The sequence below is a fragment of the Chlorocebus sabaeus genome, chromosome 2 (assembly GCF_047675955.1).
Source record: "Chlorocebus sabaeus isolate Y175 chromosome 2, mChlSab1.0.hap1, whole genome shotgun sequence".
Lineage (NCBI taxonomy): Eukaryota > Metazoa > Chordata > Mammalia > Primates > Cercopithecidae > Chlorocebus > Chlorocebus sabaeus.
In genome coordinates, this window is record NC_132905.1 from 29,268,867 (window position 1) to 29,293,931 (window position 25,065).

General features: G+C 41.5%; 1 protein-coding gene across 1 annotated transcript; it reads right to left on the reverse strand.

Moving 5' to 3' along the window:
• Positions 1–1,658: 1,658 nt before the first annotated feature.
• Positions 1,659–19,571, reverse strand: LAMP5 (lysosomal associated membrane protein family member 5). Its single transcript, XM_008018250.3, has 6 exons — positions 18,435–19,571; positions 17,721–17,893; positions 17,213–17,344; positions 16,983–17,088; positions 15,130–15,318; positions 1,659–3,436 (listed from the first exon to the last, which is right to left on the reverse strand). Exons 1-6 carry the CDS (start codon positions 18,496–18,498, stop codon positions 3,258–3,260), a joined length of 843 nt encoding a protein of 280 aa, XP_008016441.1. The 5' UTR covers positions 18,499–19,571; the 3' UTR covers positions 1,659–3,257.
• Positions 19,572–25,065: the final 5,494 nt, after the last annotated feature.

Sequence of the window (25,065 nt, forward strand, 5' to 3'; positions counted from 1 at the left end):
AGTAAAGGCTTTTTAACCAGAAGTCTCCTTATTTCTCCATCAACATTATCTGGGGAGCAGAGTAAAACAACAGATTCTAGGGTCTCACCACCGAGATTCTCAAATAATGTCTGGGATGATGCCCTAGAACTAACATCTTTCAAAAAGTCTCCTAGGATGATTCTAATACAGGGTGCCTTTGAATGCACTTTAAGACACAATGATTTAAAGCTCTCTCTGGCCCAGGTTGCTTGGTATTTGTTCCAGGGAAATGTTTGAGCACAACACCAGTTTGAACCGCCTGCCTGGTAAAACCCACCCCTATACATGCAGCATCTTCACCCAGACACTGCAGGTCACTCCTGTCGTCTTTCCTCCCCTTTCTCCATTCACGTTTCTCAGGTGTTTCTTCCTACACCCATGGGGTTTGCCAAGTCTTTGCTAATGGAAAGATTGGACAATTGGCAAAAAGAGAGAGATGATAGTTCAGAGGGCGTTCTTAGGCTCCAGATAAGCAAGTGCTCCCTGCCCCTCTGAGGCTGTTTCACCGGGAAGTGTTTCCTGGGACTGAGGGAATCCTGCAAAGAACCATGCTCTGAATTTAAATCAAAGTCACCCTCCCTCAAGAGAAATCCACATATGGTTCATCTGGCCTGGCTTTTCCAGGCAGGCATACCCAGCAACCAGGCCCAACATCCTCTTGTGCCCACAGGCGTTTGTGTTTAAAATCCCAGTAAAAAAAGAAAAATGACAGTTCAAGGGGTAATTGAGTGTCTGTGGTTTATCTATTTGTTTTCTTCCCTGTCTCTGAAGCTTGAGAAGCAATGCAGACAAATGGGTCATTTCCTCAGCCTATTCCTGGCCCAGGAGCAGCTGCAAAATGTTAGGACAATGGCAATGACAATGGGTGTGGAGAGGGCCCAGAGCTGAGGTCCAGGGTGGAGTCAGTCTCCCTGGACACCCTGAGTTGGGAGAATGCCAGGCACGGATGTGTCCAGAGACCACTGCTCTTTCTGTATGTTATGAGGCTCCCCTTTATCGTGTTTAGTTAACGATAAAGATGAAGACATGGCTGAGAGAAGTAAGGTGTGGTTCAAAGTCAACTAGGCTGAGTTTGAGATACAATTTTAAAATAGCTAGATAAAAATGGCATAGTAAACAATATTGATAGTCATAACAGTAATCGTAATAATGGCTTTTCACACATCCTGCACATTACTTGTGGAAAAATCACTGTTATTTGGATTCCGGAAAGATTGAAGTAGCTGAGACACAGGGATGTGGTCATGGGCCAATGCTTTCTAAAGAGCCAGGGCACTCTGACATTTTTGAAAATGACATATTTGTTGTATGTTGTTTGTTCTCTTGTCAGTCCTTCCTCAGAGAAACTAAGGCCAAGTTTATTACTTTATAGCACTACTGAGCCTGTACTCAATAGGTGCTCAAAACAATAGTAGGTGTTATGTATATTTACATAACAATGATGTAATTACATGACAATTCCAAAACTAATAATAAGTCTTATGTTTTGTGAAAGCAAGTTTAAAGAAAAACATACACAAGGGGGTTTTCAGACATATGATTCAGAAAGGTTTAAGATTTCTTTTTCAAAAAGGTTGCAGATGGGAATGGTAACTCACTGTGAAGTCCTAAATAAATCTAAATGTCCATTTCTCTCCTAAATATTCAGACGGGTCCAAATAAGGAATATAACATTTAAAGAAAATACTGCGATGCTAAAATGGAAAAGGTTTGTCAAGTTTGGGGAATGTGGGTGAGAAGATCACAGACCACAGATGAGTATAAGAATGGAGTTAACCATCTTTAGAGTTTTCACCAAAGGTATTTTTTTCCTTGTGCAACATGGAAACTTTAGGAGGAATTGGACATTTTCCCTCACTGGTAACAGGCAGACACTGAAGAGAGATCATGAAGACAAGAAGATTGTGGTTAATAGAACAGCAGACAAATGGGTAATACGACAGCAACTGGATGATACTTGGTGAGATTGCTGGGATAATGAACTTCTGAGGACACCCTATTGTGAGCAGTTTGAAGACTTAGGGAGAGGAGTTTAGGAGCTGCCTCTCATATGGTGGAGACTGTATATGTGGAGGGAGAGAATCCTACTCTAAAACCAGAGAAAATATTTTCCCTACTCCCACTCAGACATTCTGGGAAAAAAAATGACTATTTAGAAAGGGAATGAAATTCAGACTATGTGCATTTCTCTAGGAATTTTCCTTCAAATAGAACTCAACTTAGGCTACTACATCCAGTCCACCTTTTTAATCCAAAGTGAAATGCCAAACTCAAGACCAAGAAGCATCAGAAGCAATATTAGATCAACTGGTCAAAAGGGCCATTATTAAAACTATTTATATTTGCCAAAACAAAAATCCATGTTTTTTTCACCTAGAGAAGCCAACTTCCCCCTCATTGTTTCCCTGCCCTCTCTTTACTTTTCCTCTTGCAAACATGCAAAATCCGTCTTCATCTTTTCCTCTTTCTCATCTGGATGCCAAAGAAACCATTTTAGCTTTGTTTTCTTGTTTCAAGAAAGCAGCCAAAGGCCAGAGAATAGTGTGTTTTAATTCATTTTGAAAAACAAACTCACACAGATTGATTCTTCAGGTCCCCTGACTTGGACCTGGCAGATTAAGAAGTCCAAACAACTCTGCATAGTTACATTAATCGTGTTCTTGTGCTGCAAAGTCACTGGATGCGGGTAGCAGTGAAACATTCCCAAGACAATCACTAAACATGCAGAATGCCAGCCAGAAGCATGAATCACTTTCAGGGGTCTTGCTGCAGGGAGCATGAGGTTGTATTTTGTGTGCATTGACAACTGTATAGGATAAGCCAGCTGTGTCCAAGGGAGCAAAGGAACCCCTATTCTTCTGAACCTAAAGGGGTTTCCTCCTCAAAGAACCATGTTTTCAATCCCTAAACTTTGGGGCCAGATACAGCTCCAAGTGGCATTTGTTGCTCTTTGGAGAGTCAAAGCCAAGCCACCATGAGCATGAAAGCTGTGTGAGCCACTCCTTCCCTCCTCCCCAGCATGGAAAGAATAATTGCCATTTCACCCTACAAATCCAAAAGAGTCTTCCCCATCCCTGGGTTCAAGCACGGACACAAGCCAAGCAAGCCTCGGATACCCAGGCCTGTTTGATTGTAGCTATGTTGGTGTATCTCGTGTACGAGGTGGAAAAGTGCTTTTGTTGTTCTACCTGATCCAGTTAGGGGAGCAGGACTAGGGGGTGCCTGCCTAATGGTCCCTAGCCCATGTGCTTATACTGGGATCTATCCCTAGGGATCTGCACCTGGTTGGCAGTCATTTTGTGGTGGACGTGGTAAATTGCGAGTGTTACCACAATGACGAGGCCCAAGATGAGCCCCAAAATCAGGGGCAAGGTTTCTTCCAGTTGCTCCCGCTCATCCACTGGGCATTTATGCTCTGAAATGGGAAAGAAGAAAACCAGTGAGCTCTGGTCAAAATATTCTGAATCATAAGTTCTACAAAACAAAAAGGGAAATGGAAGTAAAAATATTTCTCAAGGAAGCTTTGGGACTATTTTTCAGAAACAGTTTTCCCTAACCAACCCCAAGGTTAACACTTAATCTTTCTACATAATGTGTAATAAAAATGCATCAATTAAATAGGACAACATTTAATTATTGGATTCCTGGCAGATGTCAACAAAACATCCAGGTAATTTATTTAAAGGTTCAGAGTTTCACCATTAGACACAATCATCATCATTTTTATTGTTGATTCATTTTTAACTTTTTATTAAAGTAATATGTACACATAATACATTGTATAAAAATATATAAATTTCAAAAAGACTGAAAATACCAAGTGTTAGTGATGATGTGGAATGACTGGAACTCGTAACACCCCTGTTGAAAAATGTCATGACCACTCTGCAAAACTGTTCTATAATTTCTAATAAAGACAAACATATGCAGCATCCCATTCCTAGGCATTTATCCAAGGAAAATGAAAACATAAAGAACACAAAAAGACTCGAACATAAATGTTCGTAGCAGCTTTATTCATAATAGCCTAAAACTGGAAACAACCAAAATGTCCATCAAAATGGAATGGATAAATTGTGGCATATATTCATATAATGGAACACTAGTCACTAATAAAAAGGAATGAACTATGGCTACACATAACAAAATGGGTACATCTCAAAAATATTATGCTGACAGAAAATTGTCAGACACAAAAGAGTATATACATGCTGTATGATTCCATTTATATGAAGTTCAAGAACAGGTAAAACTAACTTTGTGGTGATAGAAGTCAGAATGTGCTTATATCTGGGGAAAGGAACACAAGGGAACTCTCACCTGTGATGGAAATATTGTAGATCTTGATCTAGGTGATGTTCACATGGTTGCAAATATAGGTACTAAAGCATTAAATCATACATTTTAGATTTGTTTATTACTGTGTTATTTTTTATTGATACACACTATTCATACATTTTTATGGGATATATGTGATATTTTGTTACATGCATACACTGTAACGATCAAGTCAGGGAATTTAGGATATTCATCACCTCCAGAATTTATCATTTCTATGTGTGGAGAATGTTTCAAGTCCTCACTTCTGGCTATTTTGAAATGTACAACACATGGTTGTTAACTATAGTCACCCTACCCTGCTATTGAATATTAGAACTTATGCCTATCTAACTCTATGTTTGTACTCATTAACTGACCTCTCTTTAGTCCATTCTCCCCAAAACACACACACAGACACACACAGACACACACACCCACACACACCCATATCCTTCCTAGCCTCTGGTATCTCTCTACCTCCCTGAGGTCAATCTATTGAGCTCCCACATGTGAATACATGCAATATTTGTCTTTCTGTGTTTGACTTATTTCACTTAATGCAATGTTCCAGTGCCATCCACATTGTTGCAAATGACACGATCTCACTCTTTTCAATGGCTGAATAGTATTCAATTGTGTATACACACCACATTTTCTTTATCCGTTTAAGTGTTCATCCGTTGATGGACACTTAGGTTGATTCCATAACTTTGCTATTGTGAATAGTGCTGGGATAAACATAGGGGTGTGTGTAATATATGTAAATTATACTATAATTTTTAAGTAAGTGTAGAGCTTGATGAATTTTTACAAACGAACATCTCATGTAACCAACATCTAGATCAAGAACACAAATGTTAGCAGCACCTCAGCGTTGATTTATTTTTCACCTTCCTAAAATTCAAGATAGCTTCGTAGTGCTGAGTCTCCATTTTTTTACATAGAACCACCACCAACAAAAAACTATTCTTGGGAGACTTTCTAGTGGTCAAACAGTTTGTCAGGCTAACCAGAATTGCATTCCTAGAAACCAGAACAGGCTTATTTGCTTCTTGTGGGTAACTGGTGTCCTTTTAACCAAAATCAGAAGCCATAAGTGAAAAATAAACAAGCTTTACATGTCTCTTCATAAAGTCCAAGTTTTTAAAGTCCAGATGACCAAGTAAACATTTATTAAGTACCTACTGTATGCCAGTCTCCTCCAGAATCCCTATTGACATAGTCCCTTCTCTCACCTTGCCTGAGATCAGCAGAAAGGAAAAGGGATGAGCTTTTCTCTCTAATAATAATTAGTGGAGACTTACTTTCACATATACAGCTTTTGAAAACTGTATACTGGACATTCCTAGTCCCTAAATTAACAGTCAGTTCTAAGCACAAAGATTATCTGGTTAACTCTCTGAGGTACACAATATTATTATACTCATTTTACACATAAGGTAATTAAGTCATAACGATGATAAGTGGTTTGCACAGGGGTAAATGAAGCCTGATCTGAACTCAAACAACTTAACACTATAGTTGGGGCAGCACTTAACAGACCTAAACTACTGGCATTAAAAGGCTGCAGAATCCCAAGGTGGAGCAGAAAGGAGGGTTTGTCAGTTCGGTTTCCTGATCTGCATGTTGGTTGCAGAAGTTCATCCAGCATCTGAAAATTCAATGAGCTGGATACTTACTACAAAGGGGCACAAGGAAGCTTTCCAGGGTGATGAATATGTTGATTCCTTGATTGTGGTGATGGCTTCACAGGTGTATTCGTAAGTCAATGTTTATTAAATTACATGCTTAAATGTGTACAACAATTGTACCTAAATACAACTTTTTATATGTGTATATGTGTATAAAAATACATATATGTATATGTATCTATACAATATACATATATATAATAGAAAAAGACATTCTTCTAGAAATAGCTTTTTTAAAAGATAGTTTGGCAAATGGTAAAGAAATGTTAAGGACTTATTAGGACTAAACGGAGCCTTTCTTCTTATTACAATCAAAAGGTTGAAAAAGAATTTGCAGGGAACTTTTTCCCCCATTATTTGATTCCATTCTAATGAGTCCCAACACTTTGAGGGTCAGACTGGACCGACACATCCATTGCTCCAGGGACAAGACCTGAGATGACACAGTGTATCAGAAAGAGTGGCAGACCTAGAACTTCATGATGCCAGCATTGCGGTCTTCTTCTCCAATATGATACCATATTGCCTCTTTGAAGAGAACAATGAATAGAAATGGGATCATGTGGGGTAGGAATTTTGTTAACAACAAAGGTTATTTATTTTCCTCATGATAACACCCTGTTGCCCATGTAATGTTAACACAGATTGCAGGGTTTGATTGGTTTGCAGGTGCTAGTGGCAACCTCTGCAATTTTTTCTTACTTAATACAATACATTGAATAGAAGCAAATAATTTTTAAAATATTAAGAAGAAATACACTGATTTCAAATTATTTAGTAATAAGGCTAAGTCTGTTTTAAATGGTAAAAATTAAAAAAAATTATCTCACAAAAAATAGCAAAGACCTCAGGACCTTCAGACTGTCTTCTGTGCACCATTCCAGGCTGCTACTTGAGCAGACCCCAGGCATCTTTACAAGGTTGCCCTTGTGGCCCTATCCTGTGTCTCTTCTCTTCTTAACTCTCTCCCCTGCAGAGCAATTTCATAGTTACCCAGACTGTCAGACCATGGTTTTAGCTCACTTCTCCCTGCTTACACTCTAGTTACCCAGGCACACAATCAGCCAGGAGCCCCAAATACAACATCTATCTCCCTAGGCAGAATGGGAGAGGCAATGGAGAAAGAGTTGTGTCTGGGAGCAAGAGCTTACGTAGCAAAACCACTGGAGAACATGGACAGGTGGTGTTCTGTGTGGCCCCAACTACAGGTATTCAGGACAGGGAGGGTGGTGAGTTAAGAAAGCTTCAGGAGGAAGGGAGGTTGGAGTTGGATTGGGAAGAATCCGGGAATGGGGCACCAAACGACCTTGACCAATTTGTAAAGTCATGTTTTCTCTTTTCTCTTGGTTTGTACCATAACAATGAATAAATAGATATACAGATAGATATAGTTGTAGAAATAGAGATATACATGAACTTTTAATGGTTCCATAGATCCAGATTATCACATCAAGAGGGAGTAGATGTAATGGAACATTGTGAGGGAGAGAGATGATAGTGGGTTCAGATCCCACATCTTCCACTGTCCAACCCTGGGCGAGTCTCCTAATCTACTAAGCTTCAGTTTCCTGTAAAATTGAGATGACACCTACTTTACAGGGTTGCTGTGAGTGTCAAATGTCATACTACAGAAGGCCAAGCACAGTGCCTGGCACAGAGTAGTTTTTCTATCATTGTTCGCTATAAAAATAGAAGTCTTACACATTTAAGTCTTCTATGTACTTCTTTTAAGTACAGGAGCCTATAGAGCTCAAGTACCAAATGTATTATTTCTAAATGGATAGTAAAAAGAATGTCTCATATCCCATTCTTTAAGAAACACAGAGAAAAGTTGATACAGTATGGTAAAAGAAAGGGAAAGAAAAAATATGCTTAGAATGCTATCATGATTTATTTCTCAGATGATTATCTCTTGTTGCTTTAGGAAAAAAATAGAATTAATCACACCACAGAAAAGGGCAATATATAGAGGACACCAACTACAAAGATGTCAAAAGGTATCATAGCTAATGCTAAATCCCGCACTTACCAACCCCTATCCAGTAAGTGGTCAAATAAAAAGGAATTCCTGAGCCCACTCTCTTATCCACTGTTTCAAAATCCGCAAAGCTCTGAAAACAAAAAGTACTTTGTAATCACTTGTTTGGCAGCAAAACCTGACTTAGTCTAATGTGAGGCTGCTTGCAGTTTTCAGTCATCCTACTTAGTATGACGTTTCACATGTTACACCACAGGAAACAGAGATATTAGTATGTTTGATTGCATGGGGCTGCCCTGACTCTTCCGTGGTCTTATGTAATCTATAAACTGTGCACTGTACAGTCTTCCTAAAGTCTAAAATATTCTGAATTCTGAAAACCGTCTAGCGCCAAGGTTTTTTGTTTTTTTGTTTTTTATATATTTTTTTAGTTCAATCTGGGTTTTAGATGAGGGATTATGAACCCATAAAAGCAGGACATGCTTTTCTCTTTCAGGCTTAAGACAATGCTTTTAATCTCTGCCTATGACCCATGGAAAAAAAAAATATTTTACATGGCAGCTTAGAGCATATGTACACACAGAGACCTAAAGCAGAAGTTTGACAAACAATAGTTATCCTTGCTTTATGCATCTAATAATTTCTGCTCTATTCTATTCTGTTTCATTTAAAACAATGCTGCTCATGATCTACTAAGAAAAGGTTGTAATCTTTTTTGTGCAAGTATAATAAAACTAAGGACCCCTTCTCAGAATAATGTTACGAATACATAAAAAATAAAATAAACACAATTACAAGGGAAAGTGAAATTCAGTCATCACATATTTTTAAAAGAATTTCAGATACAGCAACATATGTACTTCCTTATTGGAACACATACATGTTGGTTACGATTATAAAGCAGTGAGAAGCATAAATGTTACTTTGCAAGATCTGCACAAACTAATGTGAGATGAAAATATCTATGATGTCTATTGGTGACAGTCACAGGTACTGCTAGTACTACTGTGGTCTGTCACCTTCATTTGTAAACAAAGGTAGTGCTAAATATTAATCAGAAGTTAGTGAAAATAAAGATAGAAATTTTTTCCTCTGAATTCTATCTATAAACCATATATACCCCAGGGTTAAAATCTTATACTGTAAACTGATTATGCAACCCACAGATTACAAAATAAGCTTCCTTGTTTTGTATCTGCAGAAATCTCCTCTGATTTCTGCCAGGGAGAAGAGCGTCTGTTGGCTTAGCCCAGACCTCATCTGGCTTCTGCTCTCCCTGAACCCCTGACTCCCTGTCCACCTCCACAGGACTTAGGGTCCCTCATGCCTCTGCTCTGGTGGACTCAAGGCTCCAGAGTACACACAACAGGGGCCCAGGGTAAGTAGCCTTGGCTGGAAGAGACAAAAACCAGCCTCATCATTGGAAAGAACCAGATGAAGACAAAACAAACAATAAATGAATAATCTGTGGCTGCCAGTTGCCAACAAAAGTCTCCTCAACCCTTAACCCAAGCGTACCCACTAAAATCATAATTTATCTTAGGTACTGGTTGCTAGATATGTGTTTTATTTCATGACAGCATTTTAAAATTATATTGACTCCCTCAGATAAACTACAAGAGCGCTTCATTGCACCCCCAGTGAACAGCTTTGGGATAGGCAAGGGAAGCAGAGGCAAGCTCTGCTTCCCTAGGCTCTCCCAGCACCATGGACTGAAACCATTTGAAGAGGAGGGCAAGCTTTTTGTGGGCTGTGCTTCCCTTGTTGTTTGGCAAGGCAAGATAGAGAAAGGGTTTGACCCTCTTTCCGTATGTTCCCTGGGCTGGCTCTGGACTCCTGTCACATCAGCCAAATGTATTTTGTATACTGAGAAGTTGTTAAGGTGAGTGGGCTGTCGAGACCTTCGACTGGAGACAAGCTGATACCCTCATCGTGATGTAAGCATTCGCTAGACACAGTGGCATCACCACCCAGCTATTTGGGAGACTGAGGTGGGAAGATTGCTTATGCCCAGGAGTTCAAGGCCAGCCTTGACTCCCATCTCAAAAAAAAAAAAAAAAAAAAAAAAAAAAGATTTAAGTATTGGAGAAGAAAAAAAATAATAAGAGCAAGTATTGTTTGATGCCACTGTATGCCAGGAACATGACATGCACTGTATACACCCTATCCCACTTGCATTGTATATAACCTATCCCACTAGACTGAAAGTTTCAGCGAGGCAGAAAAAGTTCTTATATCCCAGTACCTAGGTGTAGTGGACACAGACACTGCCCATTCTTCTTTCGGCATTCACCAGTCCCATATATCCCAATGGGTTTTGACTACAGAGTAGGTCAGAAGTCCCAGGGAGTTCATGCTTCCACAGTGACCATCAGTGATAGATGGCACTTGGTGGGTAAACACTGGTTTTCTCACCCTCAGGTGAGATAATTCTGAGACATATCCTATGCTGTCTCCAGAGGACAGTATCCGAAGCAAGAAATTCTATGACTGGCTAACTCCATGACTGAAGGCTGGGGCTCCATCTTGGAGTCCTCAACACAATTCTCAGCTGTGTTCATAACAGATTATTTCCCTTTGGCTGCTTACTCAGGAAGCCTTGAGGACCAACTGTCTAGGGTAGCATGTGTCTTGACAGGGAAGTGCCAGGTAAATCACAGGTCTACAAAACTTTCTGGATCAGCAAACCCTTCATGCGTTTGTGACATGACAGCTTGCCACAGGATGCTCTACTGGGGGGCTGGTGGGTAGAGAAACGTAAGCCATGTTCATTTCCACTAACACTAAAGTTCCCACAGATCCAGGTAAAATACAGATTAAGTGGCATCTCCCAATCATGATGCTAGAAACAATATTAAAAAGCTCATGAATTTGGGGTACCCAACAAACTCTGTAAATGCCTCTCACACTCACATGCTGATGATAGCTACTCAGCAGGAGCAGCTGTGGCCCTCAGATACTAAGGACAAAAGCTCTGATACTCAAAGACAGGTTCTAGGAGGGAAGCCTTCACCAAGTCACTTCACCTCCCCGAGTCTCAGCTGCTCCATTGTAAATGGGGATATCAGTATCTTTCTGCAGTTCTCTTTGTTTGTTTTGGTTTGTTTTGTTCACCCCTTGAGAGATAATTAAAAAGGGACCAACCTATAGGTGATGTCTTTTAAATGCCTGATAGACCTGAATCCTGAATAAAGGGACATAGAGGTAGCCTTCCTATTCTATTATGTTTTTTCTGACATAATACATAAAAGTTTCTTTTTACTCAAGCTATTAGAATACTCAGGCTGGTTTGTTCCCTCCCAGTGACACATCCCCCATCCCATCTCAGCCAGAAATCACATGGGGCTCTCCAAGGGAATTGCGGGCCTTTGATGAGGCCCTCAATAATTAATTGTGGAAGAACAAGGGAATCAACCCCAAAAGAGAAATAGAGTGCCTCAGATTGCAGGGGTGATAGCTTCTATTGCAGGGGTGATAGTGTCTATTGCAGGGATGATAGTTGCTGTACAAAGTGTATTTGGTAAATAAATGAGCCAAAGATGGCCTCTGTGCACTGACCTGTAGGTGGTGTATTTCTTCACTGCAGGCTGAGACTTTAGCTTAAAAGCCTGTTGGCACCAAACTCCCACATTTTTACACATCCAATTATTTTTAAAATAGCTTAAACAAGAAAATTTGCAGCTGTTTAGAACCTGCCTGCTTTGCATACTCCTTGAAACCTCATGCAACAGCTGTTACCCATTGAAAAGACAGGGCCTTGGAGTTATAAGGCCCCAAGGCACTGCTACCTCTAGAAGCTCTGGGACCCATGGACTCCCTGCTGTGCCACTGAGCAGATGTCACCTAGACTCATAAACCCCTCTCCAAGGCCCCTCTGCTTTGGGCATTCCCTTGTCCTCTTCTTTTTCTGGATGGCGGTCCCATAAGCCTCCCTCTGGACAGTCTCCTGCTGTGAGGGGCTTCCCTTCTCATAAAACCCTGTCCAAGTGTCTTGCAAAGAAGCGTATTGTGCCTTTAATCCTTCAAACTCTCTATAGTGCTCCATGGGCCAGCAGCATCACCTGAGACCTTGCTAGCAACAGAGCTTCTTGGGGCCCACTCCCAGACCTAAGTGAACCGAACTCTGAGTGCTAACAATATCACCACAGTCATTGCACGTTGCAGCTGAAGGTTCATGAGCAGATTGCTGGGCTGAGACTTTTGTTTGGGGATCAGTGTATTAACCAAGTACAATGCACTAAACGGACTCATGTGATAAAGATGTCAACCTCCATCTGGACTGCTCTCAGCCCTTGTGAGTGTCCACATACTGACTTTATGGACCCTTTCTTGATTTTCTTATTAAGTCTATTCAGTAGACAGGTGTGAAGACTGCCAGGTATGACCCCGTTACACAAGGAATAGACTCTTTGCAGGAAACCATTATGCTGTGCTGGACAATGGCCACGGTCCAAACACATGAACACACAAAACACACACAAACACATACACACACACGAACACACAGACACACCCCTGCAGTAGGTGTGCAGATATATGACATAATACTCCCTCCCCATGCAAGCATATTCCACTCACACACACACACACTAAAAGCCCCCTGAGCTTCTATTCTGGGGACAAAGGCCCAGTGCTAGATCCTGAAAAGGCAACCAAAAGGAATCTTTAAAATTCCACCAAATCGAAAACAATGATCTCTTACAAAACACAGTTGGGGCAGGTGCTGAGAGGCACAGACAGGAGGAGCCAGGAACAAAAAAAGTGCAGTCACACAAAGGCACACTGATCCAGCGTGTGATTCTGAATGAGGCTTGCCACTCCCAGGAATGTCAAGGGGTAAGCCCGGGGACACCATACACAAGAGAACATCCTAATTATTAGCCAGAAAAGCCTGGAGTGAGACAAGTGTTATTTGCTTGTGACTTCTCTATTCGCATTTAGGAAGTTATATGTGGTTATAAACTCTCTATGTCTATCCAGCAGCCTTCCCTATCTAGGACCTTGAAGTGGATCAAAATTGGTTTTAAAAGAAAAGATACCGTTTACTCCATGCAATGAATTGTACGGAGTTTTAGGAAAGTGGCTCTGCTCCTTATTCAGTGCTTATTTATTCTTACTTTATAAACAGTTCTAAAAATCTATGAGGTTTGATTTCTCAGGCCAGAGCCTGTTTGGTGCCATCAGGCTTTTGAGCTAAAGTCTCAGCCTGCAGTGAAGAAGCATTTTCTCACTCTAAGAATTTCTCATTCTAAGCAATGACTTAGAGATAACACAGAATGGTAAGGAGCTAGGAGAAGCAGCAATTATAGCACCAGTGGTAACAAGAAGTAAAGAAATGCCTAGTAACAGCTAATCAGCAAAAACTAGAAAGTCATTATAAACTATTAAGAGTACCTATATAAACTCAAAAACATTTATGGCAGGGTCCTGGGCACTAGGAAGTGACATTACATAGTCCAATTATTTTCATAATAAATTCCTTGTCATCAATAATCATAATAAGTCAAATTACATTTGATTATGCTTAATATTTTCAGTTTAAGAAAGACACTATTACATTTTATAAATACTTCCATAAACAAAAGGATTTTAAAAACCTGTTAAGGTCTTGACACAGTTTAGTAGCTCCAACTTTGTAGAAAATACATTAACATGGGATAACCTATCCTTACACCTGAACAGGTAAGTGTGACACTGCTTTACTAAATATATGACATTCTGATTTGCATGATATGGCAGCATTTGGAAGTCTCTACTAATTAAATCCACACCGTCAAAATATAAACTCAGTCAGAGTTAACTGGATATCTGCAATATGCCAAGCACTGTGTATTAGGTGCTAATAATATAAAAAATGAATAAGAAATGGGCCCTTTTCTTGAAGACAATTTAACTTAGGACTTCTTAAATGCCTTCTCAATAATCAAGGTGGAGGGTGGTGCATTCTGTTCAGTAATAGGTTGAGTGGAAGCTGCATTTTATGAAAGCTAGATGCCTTGGAAAATGATCATAGATGAAAAAGGTAGAGATTCTCTAATATCCTGAACATTGGAATTGTTGTATTCACCGGGGGTCTCCAACCCAAAGAAAGGCACAAACAAAGCAATCAAAATTTTTTCTGATTTTTTTATCCATGTAGAATAAACAGAATATAAAATGTAATAACCTCCTTTGTGAGGGAGAGAGAATAAATGACATGAATCCACTTATCCCACACTTGCCAAATGTAAATTGTTGCCGGACTTGAGCAAATTGCAGAAATTTTGACTCCCCTTGTGCCCTACCTCTGCAGGGGTGCTGAGAATGAAAGAATGTGGTTGACCTGAACCTGCCACAGCACAGCTGGGTCCCCTTTCAGGGGCTGCACACACTGAGAGACAGCCTTGTTCCACACTCTCAGCAGAAGCAGCTGGGGTTAAATGGCTCAGCCTTCAGGAACCCTTCCCTCCCTGGAGCTTAAGGACATCCTCGTCCTGAAGGTGCTTGGTGGAAAGACTTCGTGAGTCTAAGACCTATGCATACACACCCACCCCCACTGCATTCTGGATGCGCAGAAACTTGGACTCACAGCAGCAGAAGCTTCAGCTAGAAGTATCCAAGAGAACAAGAAGAAACTGAAGCCCAGAAAGGCAAAGACCCTTCCCCCATCTGTAGCTCTCTAGATTAACTAACTTCTTAAAGATTTTAGCTGCTTTCTCCTTGGGAAGTTTGCATCAAAATTACAGTTTTTTTCCAAAGTGACTTTTTAAATCTTTCTCCCTATAAAGGTTCATCTTTTGACAAAGGAAAGAAGATGGGGAGAGAGGGAAAGATGAAATATAAGAAGGAAGGGAAGAAGGTAAAGAAAAGAAGGAGGAAACAAAGGGAGATAGAGAAAAAAGGACTAAAGTGAAGGAAGACAGGGAGGAGGTTGGGAGGGAGAAAGAAAGAACTACTGAGAAAAGTTCATACATTCAGCTTATTGTTTTTTTAGTCTTTGAAAATTATTAAAGAGACAGGCAGTGTCATTTCAACCTAGAGGAAATCCAAGTGGTAACATCCTGGGGCCCTGGTAGGTCCCTCTCCCATCCTCTCTGAAATAAACTAGGTCTTCTTCCCCGCCATCCCCCACCAGCTTACCTTCACTGAAGACAAAATCTGAGATAATGTCAAAAGGTTGGATGTGGACCGCAGACAGGATCATGGTAACCATCTTCTGTGGATCGCTAGAGGCTAGTGAAATGGTTTGTTGAGCTTGACACTCATAGGACTTCCCAGCGGGGGTGACCAAGGCAGAGAGGTGGTGCGAGTTGGCTGTGTGCTTCCCAGCTACAGCAAGATCCCAAAGCAATAGTTAGGCCCCGCTTGCTGGCAGAACTCTCATTGTTCCTAACCTAATGTGCCAGAGAGGTGGTTGTTGCCTCTCAGTTTCAGACCCCACACCCCTCCTGTCCTCTCTGTTCCCTTGTAGGGCTAAGGGCTCTACAAATGGCATCAAGTGGTGATGAAAGACAAACACCTATTCTCTTGAGAGCCAGGGCTCTTTCAATATTAATTCATAATTCCTGTTTTGAAGAGGAGAGTGATACCTAAAAACTCAACCCTTGTTACTGAATAAAACCTAGGCCGGGCATGGTGGGTCCTGCCTGTAATGCCAGAACTTTCAGAGTTCAAGGTGGGACGATCATTTGAGCCCAAGATTTCTAGACCAGCCTGAGCAACATAGTGAGACCCCATCTCTACAAATACACACAAGAACACACACACACACATTACAAAATTAGTCTGGCATGGTGATGCAGGCCTGCATCTGGGGAAACTGGGGTGGGAGAATCTCTTGAACCCAGTAACTCACTCCAGGCTGCGGTGATCTATGATGGTGCCACTGCACTCCACCATGGGGACAGAGTGAGAACCCATTTCAAAAAAGAAAAAAAAAAATCCCTAATGATAGATATTCCAAAGACACAGAAGGAACAGTGACTTGGTTTTCTATATTTTACACGGGCCTGACAAAGCCGGACAGATTGCTGGTCCACTGGATGCTTGTCCTTACACACATACATCCCCTCTGAAGGCCTGCGTCCCATTGCTCCTTTTCTGACCTAAGTTTGAGTTTTCCTTTTTCCTTTTTGGTCGAATTTAACTGGGGGACATCCTGCATGTAAACTTTGATGAAAAAGAAAAAATCCTCCTTTTACTGTGATGACAAAAAGGGGTGAAAAGGGAAAGATGACACATGCATTTTTATGTATTCATTAAAAATCCTTTCCCAACTCAGGTGCCTGGGTGATGAAAGGCCTCATTAAGAGTGAAGCAGTCAACTTATAAAGAATAAAATAAATGTAAATGTGGTCTTTGATGGTTTCTGCAGATACGAATATTGTTATTTGGGGGATGAACGCTCCTTTTGCTGAGGAGGATCTGGGTAAGTTGTCAGAGGGATGGGCCAGAAACGCTAGTAAATTATACATGGTGCAGAGTCCACTCTCAGGTGGCTGCAGTCGATGACTGAATATCCCGTGCGAGCCACGCTGCCATGCGCAAAAAGACACTGAAGGCCGTCACATCCTGACCGAAAAGGAAAGTCGCACTGCCCCCTTGCAGTTTCAGCGCATAAGAAACAAAACCAGGGTGCGGAAGAAAATTAAAATGCAGCTTTGCCCTTCTCCGTGGTCCTTCAAAGGCCAAATCATAAGAGGTCGTTTTGAAGCACCAGGGAACGGCAGATCTTCAAGGGACTTCTCATCTAGGATCAGGCCACGGGTGACGTTTGGGTACCCATGCCTGTGGTTCCTGGCGGATCTACAAGGCCTGAGACCCAGAAGACTCATGGGCACTCCCGCCTCTTCCGCCCTAAAGAGCAAGCCGAGAAAGACTTGGCCTCGGAGCGCAAAGCCTGGAACGGTTTCCAAAACCCTGAGGAATTATCTCTCCAAGTCTGCTCTGCGAGTTCCCAGGCTCCCTCCCCAGCCATGCCGGCCTCTACTCACCACTGACTGCGTCTTTGAAGTGGGTCTTCTCTGAGGAGTCGTAGACAAACTGCACTTTGCTCAGCCTCCAAGTCGCCTCAGGTCCCTTGGACGTGTTGTGGCTTTCCTGTTGAGCCAGGGAGGCGCGCTTCAATCGCCCCCGCAGCGTCTGGGTTCTTAAACCCAGGGCCCGCCACTTCCCACACCCACGCGCAGCCTGCGTCCCCTCTGCCCGCTGGGCTCGGAGTTACCTTTACAAAGAGCATTTTGAGTGCGTAGGCGCGATCCACCCAGAACACTTGCAGCTCCGACTCGCTGTGGCCACAGCGGCCCTTCACCTCAGCTCCCCGGGTCAGTGCGATATCAGCCTGTTCTGTGATCAGCTGGGAACACAGACGCCCCGCGCCCCCTCAGCTCGCCCGGCCCTGGGGCGGGGGCTGTAAAGGGCGGCGCGTCCAAACTCTGGGTTGCACGCTTGGGCGCTCCTTTGCGCGCGCGCATCCCAGGTTCCGGGAACATGCAGTTAGATGCTCTACGTGCAGCCCCGGCCGATAGGGAAGCGGAGAGAAGGGGGTTTACTTTCAAAGCAGGCAGGGGAGCAGAAGGCATTACAAGCTGGAATCCCCATGCAGCATTCGGGAGCAGCCTGCAGGGGTGTGGGGAAGAAGGCGGGCAACCCAGGTTTCCGAAGGGCCTTGAGGAAGGGTGCCCTTCGCCCTGGAGCCCTAGGAGGAAGCTGAGGGGGAAAAGATTCCTTACATCTACGTAATTGCTGGCCCACACATCATAAGGTACAATAAATTTGGCTGCAAACTCTGCCATGAGGCACGTCGTCCCATTTTCCCGCACCACAAATATATCTTTTTCAGGGTTAGTGGAAAGGCCTGAGAGATTTTCCACTTCTTGTTCTGCCATGATTTGAGCCATTGTATCTGCGGAACAAACAAAACAATTCCATCAGTTCAGGACTCAGAGAGCCCACGCGCCTCGGGCGCTACGGTGGGGAAACAATGGTCTGCAGGCTTTGGAGGGACAAAGTTCTCTGCCAGCAGCTGTGCGCTCTACGAGCCGTTTCTCTAGCCCGGGTCTAACAAGCTTCATTCCTTCCCTGTTAATTAATAATGAAAATACGATTTTAAAAATAATTTAAAAATCATGACTTTGTTTGTAATATAGCTGACCGTTTTCTACATCTTGGGATTTTAAACTAAGTATTTCTTGCCAATGCTCTGACTTCACGAAGCTGGCCTGTTTAGGCTGTCTGCAATTTGCCACACAGGTGTATGGCTCTCACGGGAATTCCCTGCCACCTGCGGGGGAGGCCCTGCCTCCTCCCCTAAAAGAAAAAAAAAAAAACCAGCAAAACATTAAGGGCCATATTTTTTTATCTTAAGCTAATTGGCTTCACTTTGCCGGCTCTGTTCTCTGCAAGAGTGCATCCCGTCCTCTCCCCGTCGCCAAATCGCTACTCACGGAACAACATCAGGAGAACTCGAAGTCTGTCGACGCTGGGGACCGCTCTTCCTTGGAGATCCATACTCGCAGTGCAGCGAATGAGGCCAGCTGTGCTACTGCAGAGGCCGCCCGAGAGGGAATCCCTCAAAGTCGCCGCTGGAGTGGGCCGGGGTGAGCGAGGGGCGGGGGACAGAGAAGGAGGAGGGAGGGAGCGCGTATTCTGTGAGCGCTGGCTAGGACTCCGTGTGGAGTGCGGCACCGACAGCTGCTGGCAGAGCAAATCAGCTTACTGCAGAGGAAAGGACCGCGCGGCGAGGGAGCTGTCCACGGCTGCGAGTGCTGAAAGCAATCCGATAGTGTGGCAGGAGTGGCTGTGGCTTGGCTTGTGCGGAGGGCCAATGAGATTTGGGGGTACCTAAAATTCTCCCTGGTTCTGTTTCCTGTTCTGCAATTGCATCCGCAAATATGCGTCTGTTCTGAGAAACTTAACACCACCCTCAGACTTCTTAAATCTCCTTATCAGGTACAGTTATTACATGGTGTAGATACCATACCACTGGAGTACTGTCTTCTGAAAAGGCATCTGGTTCCTGGAAGAAAACGGTGGAGCAAAAATTGTTGCTGCTTTGAGGGAGGAGGGCTATGTAGGAATAGAGAAGAGAAAATGCTATGGCAACAGTTTCCTGAATTTGGAGACATCCCTCTCTCTCCCTTGATCTCAATGAGCTCACGGGTTTAAAGTAAAATTGACGCCTCCTCAAACAAAGCCATCAGACAATGCAGTAGCTCCATGTGGGCTTATTTTCCTGTAAATTTTGCTCCCGGGAGCATGAGGACTCTGAACTCTGGGATCACCTATCCTCTTGCATTATACCGTGACCACTCTGCCAAGAAGGGATGCAAGCAAATCAGAAGTTTTGGAGAGTTATCCATTATCTCTTAGGACAGAAATTTTAGAATTATGCCCTAAATAATGTCACATACTTATGTAAGAAAAACACACACTGTTACTACTCTAAAGCCTCTAGTGGAACAGAAAAACAAATATTACTGGGCTAATTCCTATATTTACATATTTGGTAGCTTGCTTATTTTTTATTGTTGCTCTATAAATCAGAATACAGCTTTCAAAAATACACATGCAGTATGCAGTCCTCATCAATTGTAGTGATGTCCAAATATTTTATTCCTTAGAAGATATTTCACGATGCAAATAAATGTTGTATCAGTAATATAATGTTATAAAACAATGTCATATCAAAGGGAAAATTGCAAAGTATTTCACCTGCATTATCTAATTTGATTCTCTCCAATCTTAGAAGGTAGGCAAGGAAAGATACAAGTTACTGTGGTTTTACATACCCCAAAACTGAGGCTCAACTAAACTAAATGACCTTCCCAAATGTCACATGGTCAGTTAGAATTAAAATACAAAAATCACATGCTTTAACTCTGTAAAGATTATCTTCATTTCTCCTTACATAATATTTTTACTCCATATTTTGATTTCCATAAAAATCTTTATTCAATATCAAATAATAATCTGAAACCTGAAATCTCTATCATTAATTCACATTCTTGAAATTTATAGAATGCTGTTTTAAATATAATCACATTCTGACATATCTGCCACAAAGTATCTATATAATGCTTTGGCTTTCAAACATATTCCTATATCAATCATTAGATCACTAGCAATTCAAATTATAAAGTAATATTAAAATTGATACTATATTTTGACATTTTGACTTTCGTGTTTATATTTCAGTGTTTCATCCAAAGATTTCTCAAGAGCTTTACAAAGATGATTATATATAGAAGAAGTGGTACAAATTTTACAGGAGAACTTAACAGAAATGATTTTATACAGAAGATTGATATAAGGTCAATTCTTACCAGTTGAAAGTGGAAGATATAACATTTGTATGTGTTACATTTTTTCATGTTGGCAATTATTATTAATCACTTATTTTCCTGCAGTAATGGAAAACTGGAAAACAATGAGACATGTAATGAAGTATTTATTATCTCTCTCTCTCTCCCCAGTATTTTATGAGGACAGAAATTAGTAGATTTCAGTTCAGGATTCACTACTTATTACTTTTGTGATCTTCTGAAGATTTTATTTTTTCTCACCTGTAAAATTGGTACAATAACTCAGAGGATGGCTAGTTAGACCAAATGGGCCAATGAATATAAAAGCATTCTAAACAAATTACAAATAGACCCATAAACATTAACTGAATATGTACTACTTCCAGTATGCTTGATGTTTTGAAAACCAAAAGATATTTATCATTACACAAGTAGGAGAGATACCTATAAGAGATTATGACAATTTCTTTTGTGACATGTTATTGCAGATATCTTCATTACATAAGTTGCTAAAAGATCAAATGAATTAATTATCATCTGCCTTAATGATAAAAGATTAAATGAGTAGTAGCATTGGTCATTGATCTTAAAATGTTGTAGTTGATTTACAGATCAGATGGTTGTTCCTTTGAAAATTATACCTGATATAAATGATCTCTTCATTGACACTGGAGAGTGTACCCTAGAGTACTCAAATGAGTTGAAAAAAGAAAGGAAGCAATTTTAACCCTTTTTGGGGGGAGGATTATTTTCAAAGCACAATCAGTTCAATGACTTTTTAATGTTTAATCTTAAACATGGCTAACAAATGCCCATTAATTTATCATCTTATCCACTATGATACATTGCAATAGGAGTTGGGTCATTATACCTACAACTTTCACTTACATTAATTAAATATCTTTCTAATCATTCTGAAAAAAGTCTTTGGTTCTCTAAAATAAGCAAAGAGGTGATCAAGGAGCAAAATTTACCATTAAATTGCATTTTAATATATTAACAATGTTTCCCAGAATTTGTTCTATTTTTCATTTCTCAAGTCTAAAAGATGGTAGGATAAATTGACAAAAATATGTATACCTGCATAGGTGGTGACTGTGTCAAATTTTATTATTGCTGTTGGTGGTCAATAGAAATTGTTACGGTGTGATGTGACCTAAATACACTGGATTTGGGATCTCCTCTAGATCCTTCAGGTCCTTCAAAGGCTGTTTTTCCATTCATATAGATACTTACTGAATTAGCCTTTATGAATCTCATGCCATTGAGTGGTTGCTGCTTTATAAAAGTGCAAGAAGAGGCCCCTGCATAGAACTTTCAATTTAGATGAGAAAAAATAATAATTTACATAAAGATGCCAGTTAGCCTGACACAGTGTCTGCATAAATGTTTAGGGGGAAAAAAGGTAAGACAGGCATCCTAGGTGGGAGAGTGGTTGAAATTGACCAAAAAAGGCCTCTTGGAGAAGGTGAGTCTTGAAAGAAGTTGACAAACTGATGTAGGGTGAAAGGAAGGATGCAGACAGAAGAAATATCTATTAAATAGGGAATCAATGCAAAGATGTAACTCTTCATCCGTCCATATTTATCCATTTGCAATAAAAAGCAAATTAGGCCCTAAATTCACAATGCCTTACGTACTATAGAACCCCTATTTTATTTCCTTATTTGATAATTTACCCACATATGGCATATGCAAAAGAATGGTATATGCAAAATTTATTCTAAATAAAATTAAACTTTTCAAGTTGTTAGAGGCATCTTTTTATACTTGGTTGTGCAAGCAATTGACTTGTTTTCATAGAATCAAGAAACAAAATTACGAAAATTAATGAACAATCCTAATAAGAAAGGCATATTCATGAGCGTCAAAAGGAAAAGGCTGGGCTTTGTTGCAGCTGAAATTTGGTTTATTGGCATTTCAGTCCACTTTACATTAAAGTGTAAAAATGTACTCCCTTGCTCTGTTGTCCCCACAGACATCAAGCCATCCCTCTGCAACCCACACGCAGACAATGGAAGCACACCCGAATAACAGAAGCAGAAATAATTTAAACAAGCAAGATGCACACAGCTGTTAAGCCAGACTTTCTACTCACCAAAACCTTTTCTTGTGTTCAGTTTCTCATAGAACAATTATTTCATTTAATCATTGCCTTCGAAGACCTTTGCAACCCTTTCTAGGATCTAAACCCTTGTGGGATAGAAACTGAAAAATAAATGCATGCACAAGAATTATTTTTCAGTTTCTATCCCACAAGGGTTTAGATGCAGAGCAAAGAGTACAAAAATAAGTGTCTGCCTGAGCAATGTATGCACCAGAATATTTTGCACATACATTGCTAAGCTCTAGAATCTTTGGAAAGTATAGGAAAATTGAGTTTAGGCTCCAATGCACTCAGTCTGCATGCCCTTGGTATAATTTCCCTCATCCTAGTACTTCTTTGGTGTCTCCTGCATCTACTCTAATGAAACAATGGTTATTTCTGCAATAAGGGTAACCAGTAGAGGAAATAAACCACCAGAATGATGGCCTTTTTATTGGCTATGTTCACACTAAGTCCTGAAAAAAATATCATTTATGAGTTCATTTAGAAGAATTGCCTTCAGCATAGGGGAATATAGAGAAGAGCATCCTTATAGTAAACCCTGAATAAGTAAATGGTGAGGGGCCAGGTAATCATTCCTCAAAATTTCAGTAGCAAATAAATCATTTTTGTCTTTTGAATCTGTGATTAGTTATTTGTTTTGGTCAGTCTTACATTTTTGGTCAGTGATACACAATTCACTCTGCTATCTCAGCAGTGAGGAAAACCTTGTTAACTTGTGGGCAGGGGACCTTTCTGTAAGGTTGAATTAAAACTCATTTGAGGATTTAAAAAAATCTTTAATAAGTCTGTTCTCCAAGAAATGACATCTGTCACAATAGGCCTAAGGTTAGACAAGCTGTGTCTCATTTAACATATTTTGCTACCTGAATTCTGTGACAATGCAGTACCCTAAAAAATCTCTGAGATATCACAGGAGTTCATTGTTCCCTTGATTAGTCTCTCTCTCTCTCTCTCTCTCTTTTTGAGACTCTCACTCTGTCGCCCAGGCTAGAGGGCAGTGGCACAATCTTCACTCACTGCAACCTCTGCCTCCTGGATTCAAACTATTATCCTGCCTCAAGCCTCCTGAGTAGCTGGGACTACAGGTGTGTGCCAACATGACTGGCTAATTTTTTGTATTTTTAGTAGAGATGGGGTTTCATTATGTTGGCCAGGCAGGTCTCGAACTCCTGACCTCATGATCTGCCTGCCTCGGCCTCCCAAAGTGCTGGAATTACAGGTGTAAGCCACCGTGACTGGCCAAGTTACTCTTTTAATTGTCTATCTGAAATTATCTGCATATTAACTTGAAGATGCGTTTGGAACTAAGGAAAATTTATATTAATGGCCTTTGGGAAGGAGGGTGAGAGTGGAGTCCAGAGTCCACTGTCTCCTATTGAAGCTTTGCTGGCATTGTAGCTGGAGTCCTGGAATTCCCTGGGGTGCTCTGATGTAAGTTTAGGACTTCTCTCTCTCTCTCTCTCTCTCTCTCTCTCTCTCTCTCTCTCTCTCTCTCTCTCTCTCTCTCTCATTGTGAAAGCGTAGCAAGATGTTTTAGTAACAAGGTAGTCCAAAGGGTAGAGTGTATTGGAAAGGCGAATGGGATGGGAGTCTAAGAAGCGATATGTTAGTTATGACTGTATTACTCTATTAGCGACAACATCTGGAAGGAGTGGCTTCACTTCTCTGGTCTTCGACATACCTTTCCTAAAGGATCGCTCCAGGACTACATGCCCCAAGCCTCTGAGTGATCTTAGTAGGGCAGTAATCTGAGCAATATCCTTTGGATGATGTGGGTGGGTGCTCGGAATTTCATTATTAAAATTTAATATCTGAACATGCAGGAAGTGTGCGTTGCTCAGGACACATGGACCATGGTCTGTGGCGTTACCTTTGGATGGCGCGGCGGTAGGTTGGCCTGGTTGCTCATGGCTCAGTATCCTTGGGCTGGCACGTGCGCCCACTGCGGACTCCAGACTTGACAGCTTCTGCGGGCAGGAAGGAAGATGCACTCTACTGTTGGGCGCTTCTCTGTCTGCACCCCTGCCTCGCGATGTCCTCAGCCTGGGAAAGACGTCAGCGCTTTGCACCGGAGTTGGGTTCTTCGGCACATTCGAGCAGCTGCTCCGGGTATAGCGGTGGATGATAAAACTCATGCCTACTTGCAAAGGCAAGGTCCACACGGGCTCCAAAGCTCAGGGAGAGAGGTCAGTCCCGGGGCTGGAGCTGAGTATGTTCGGGCCATGGCGACAGGAACCACGGGGTCTTTAGTGTTCGGGTACCTAGAAGAGTTACACCCGTCACAAGAGTCCGTTGTTCCCTTAGTTAGTTACTGTTTTTACTTGTCTATCTGACAATTTTAAAGGGGGACGAAAGTTCCTGGTAGCGTGTCTTGGCTCCTCTGAGACTTTCTTTGGAGCTCTTATGCCCCGGGAAGCCTCTGGCAACCTTGCTCTGGGGCAGGGAGGATGGGTGATGAGACAGACCCTGGCGATCCCTGGCCACGGGCTTCTCGGGTCCCTATCCTGTCCAGAGAAAAGCCTGGAGACTACTAGGGGAGGCAGGGTATTAAACAGAGGAGAGGAAGGAGACCAGGTTACAGAGGCTTCGGTTCTCTTTTTTTCTTTTTCTTTTCTAAACTGCCTACACAATATCCGTGCCGAGGGAAATTCCCCCGACAAGCCC

Coding starts and splice junctions, on each gene's coding strand:
- LAMP5 (XM_008018250.3), bottom strand. CDS start 18,498: ATGGATCTCCAAGGAAGAGCGGTCCCCAGCGTCGACAGACTTCGAGTT. Junction 17,089..17,212: donor TCAAAATGCTCTTTGTAAAG/GTAACTCCGAGC, acceptor CTGGCTCAACAG/GAAAGCCACAACACGTCCAA. Junction 3,437..15,129: donor AGATTTTGTCTTCAGTGAAG/GTAAGCTGGTGG, acceptor TTCCCATTTCAG/AGCATAAATGCCCAGTGGAT.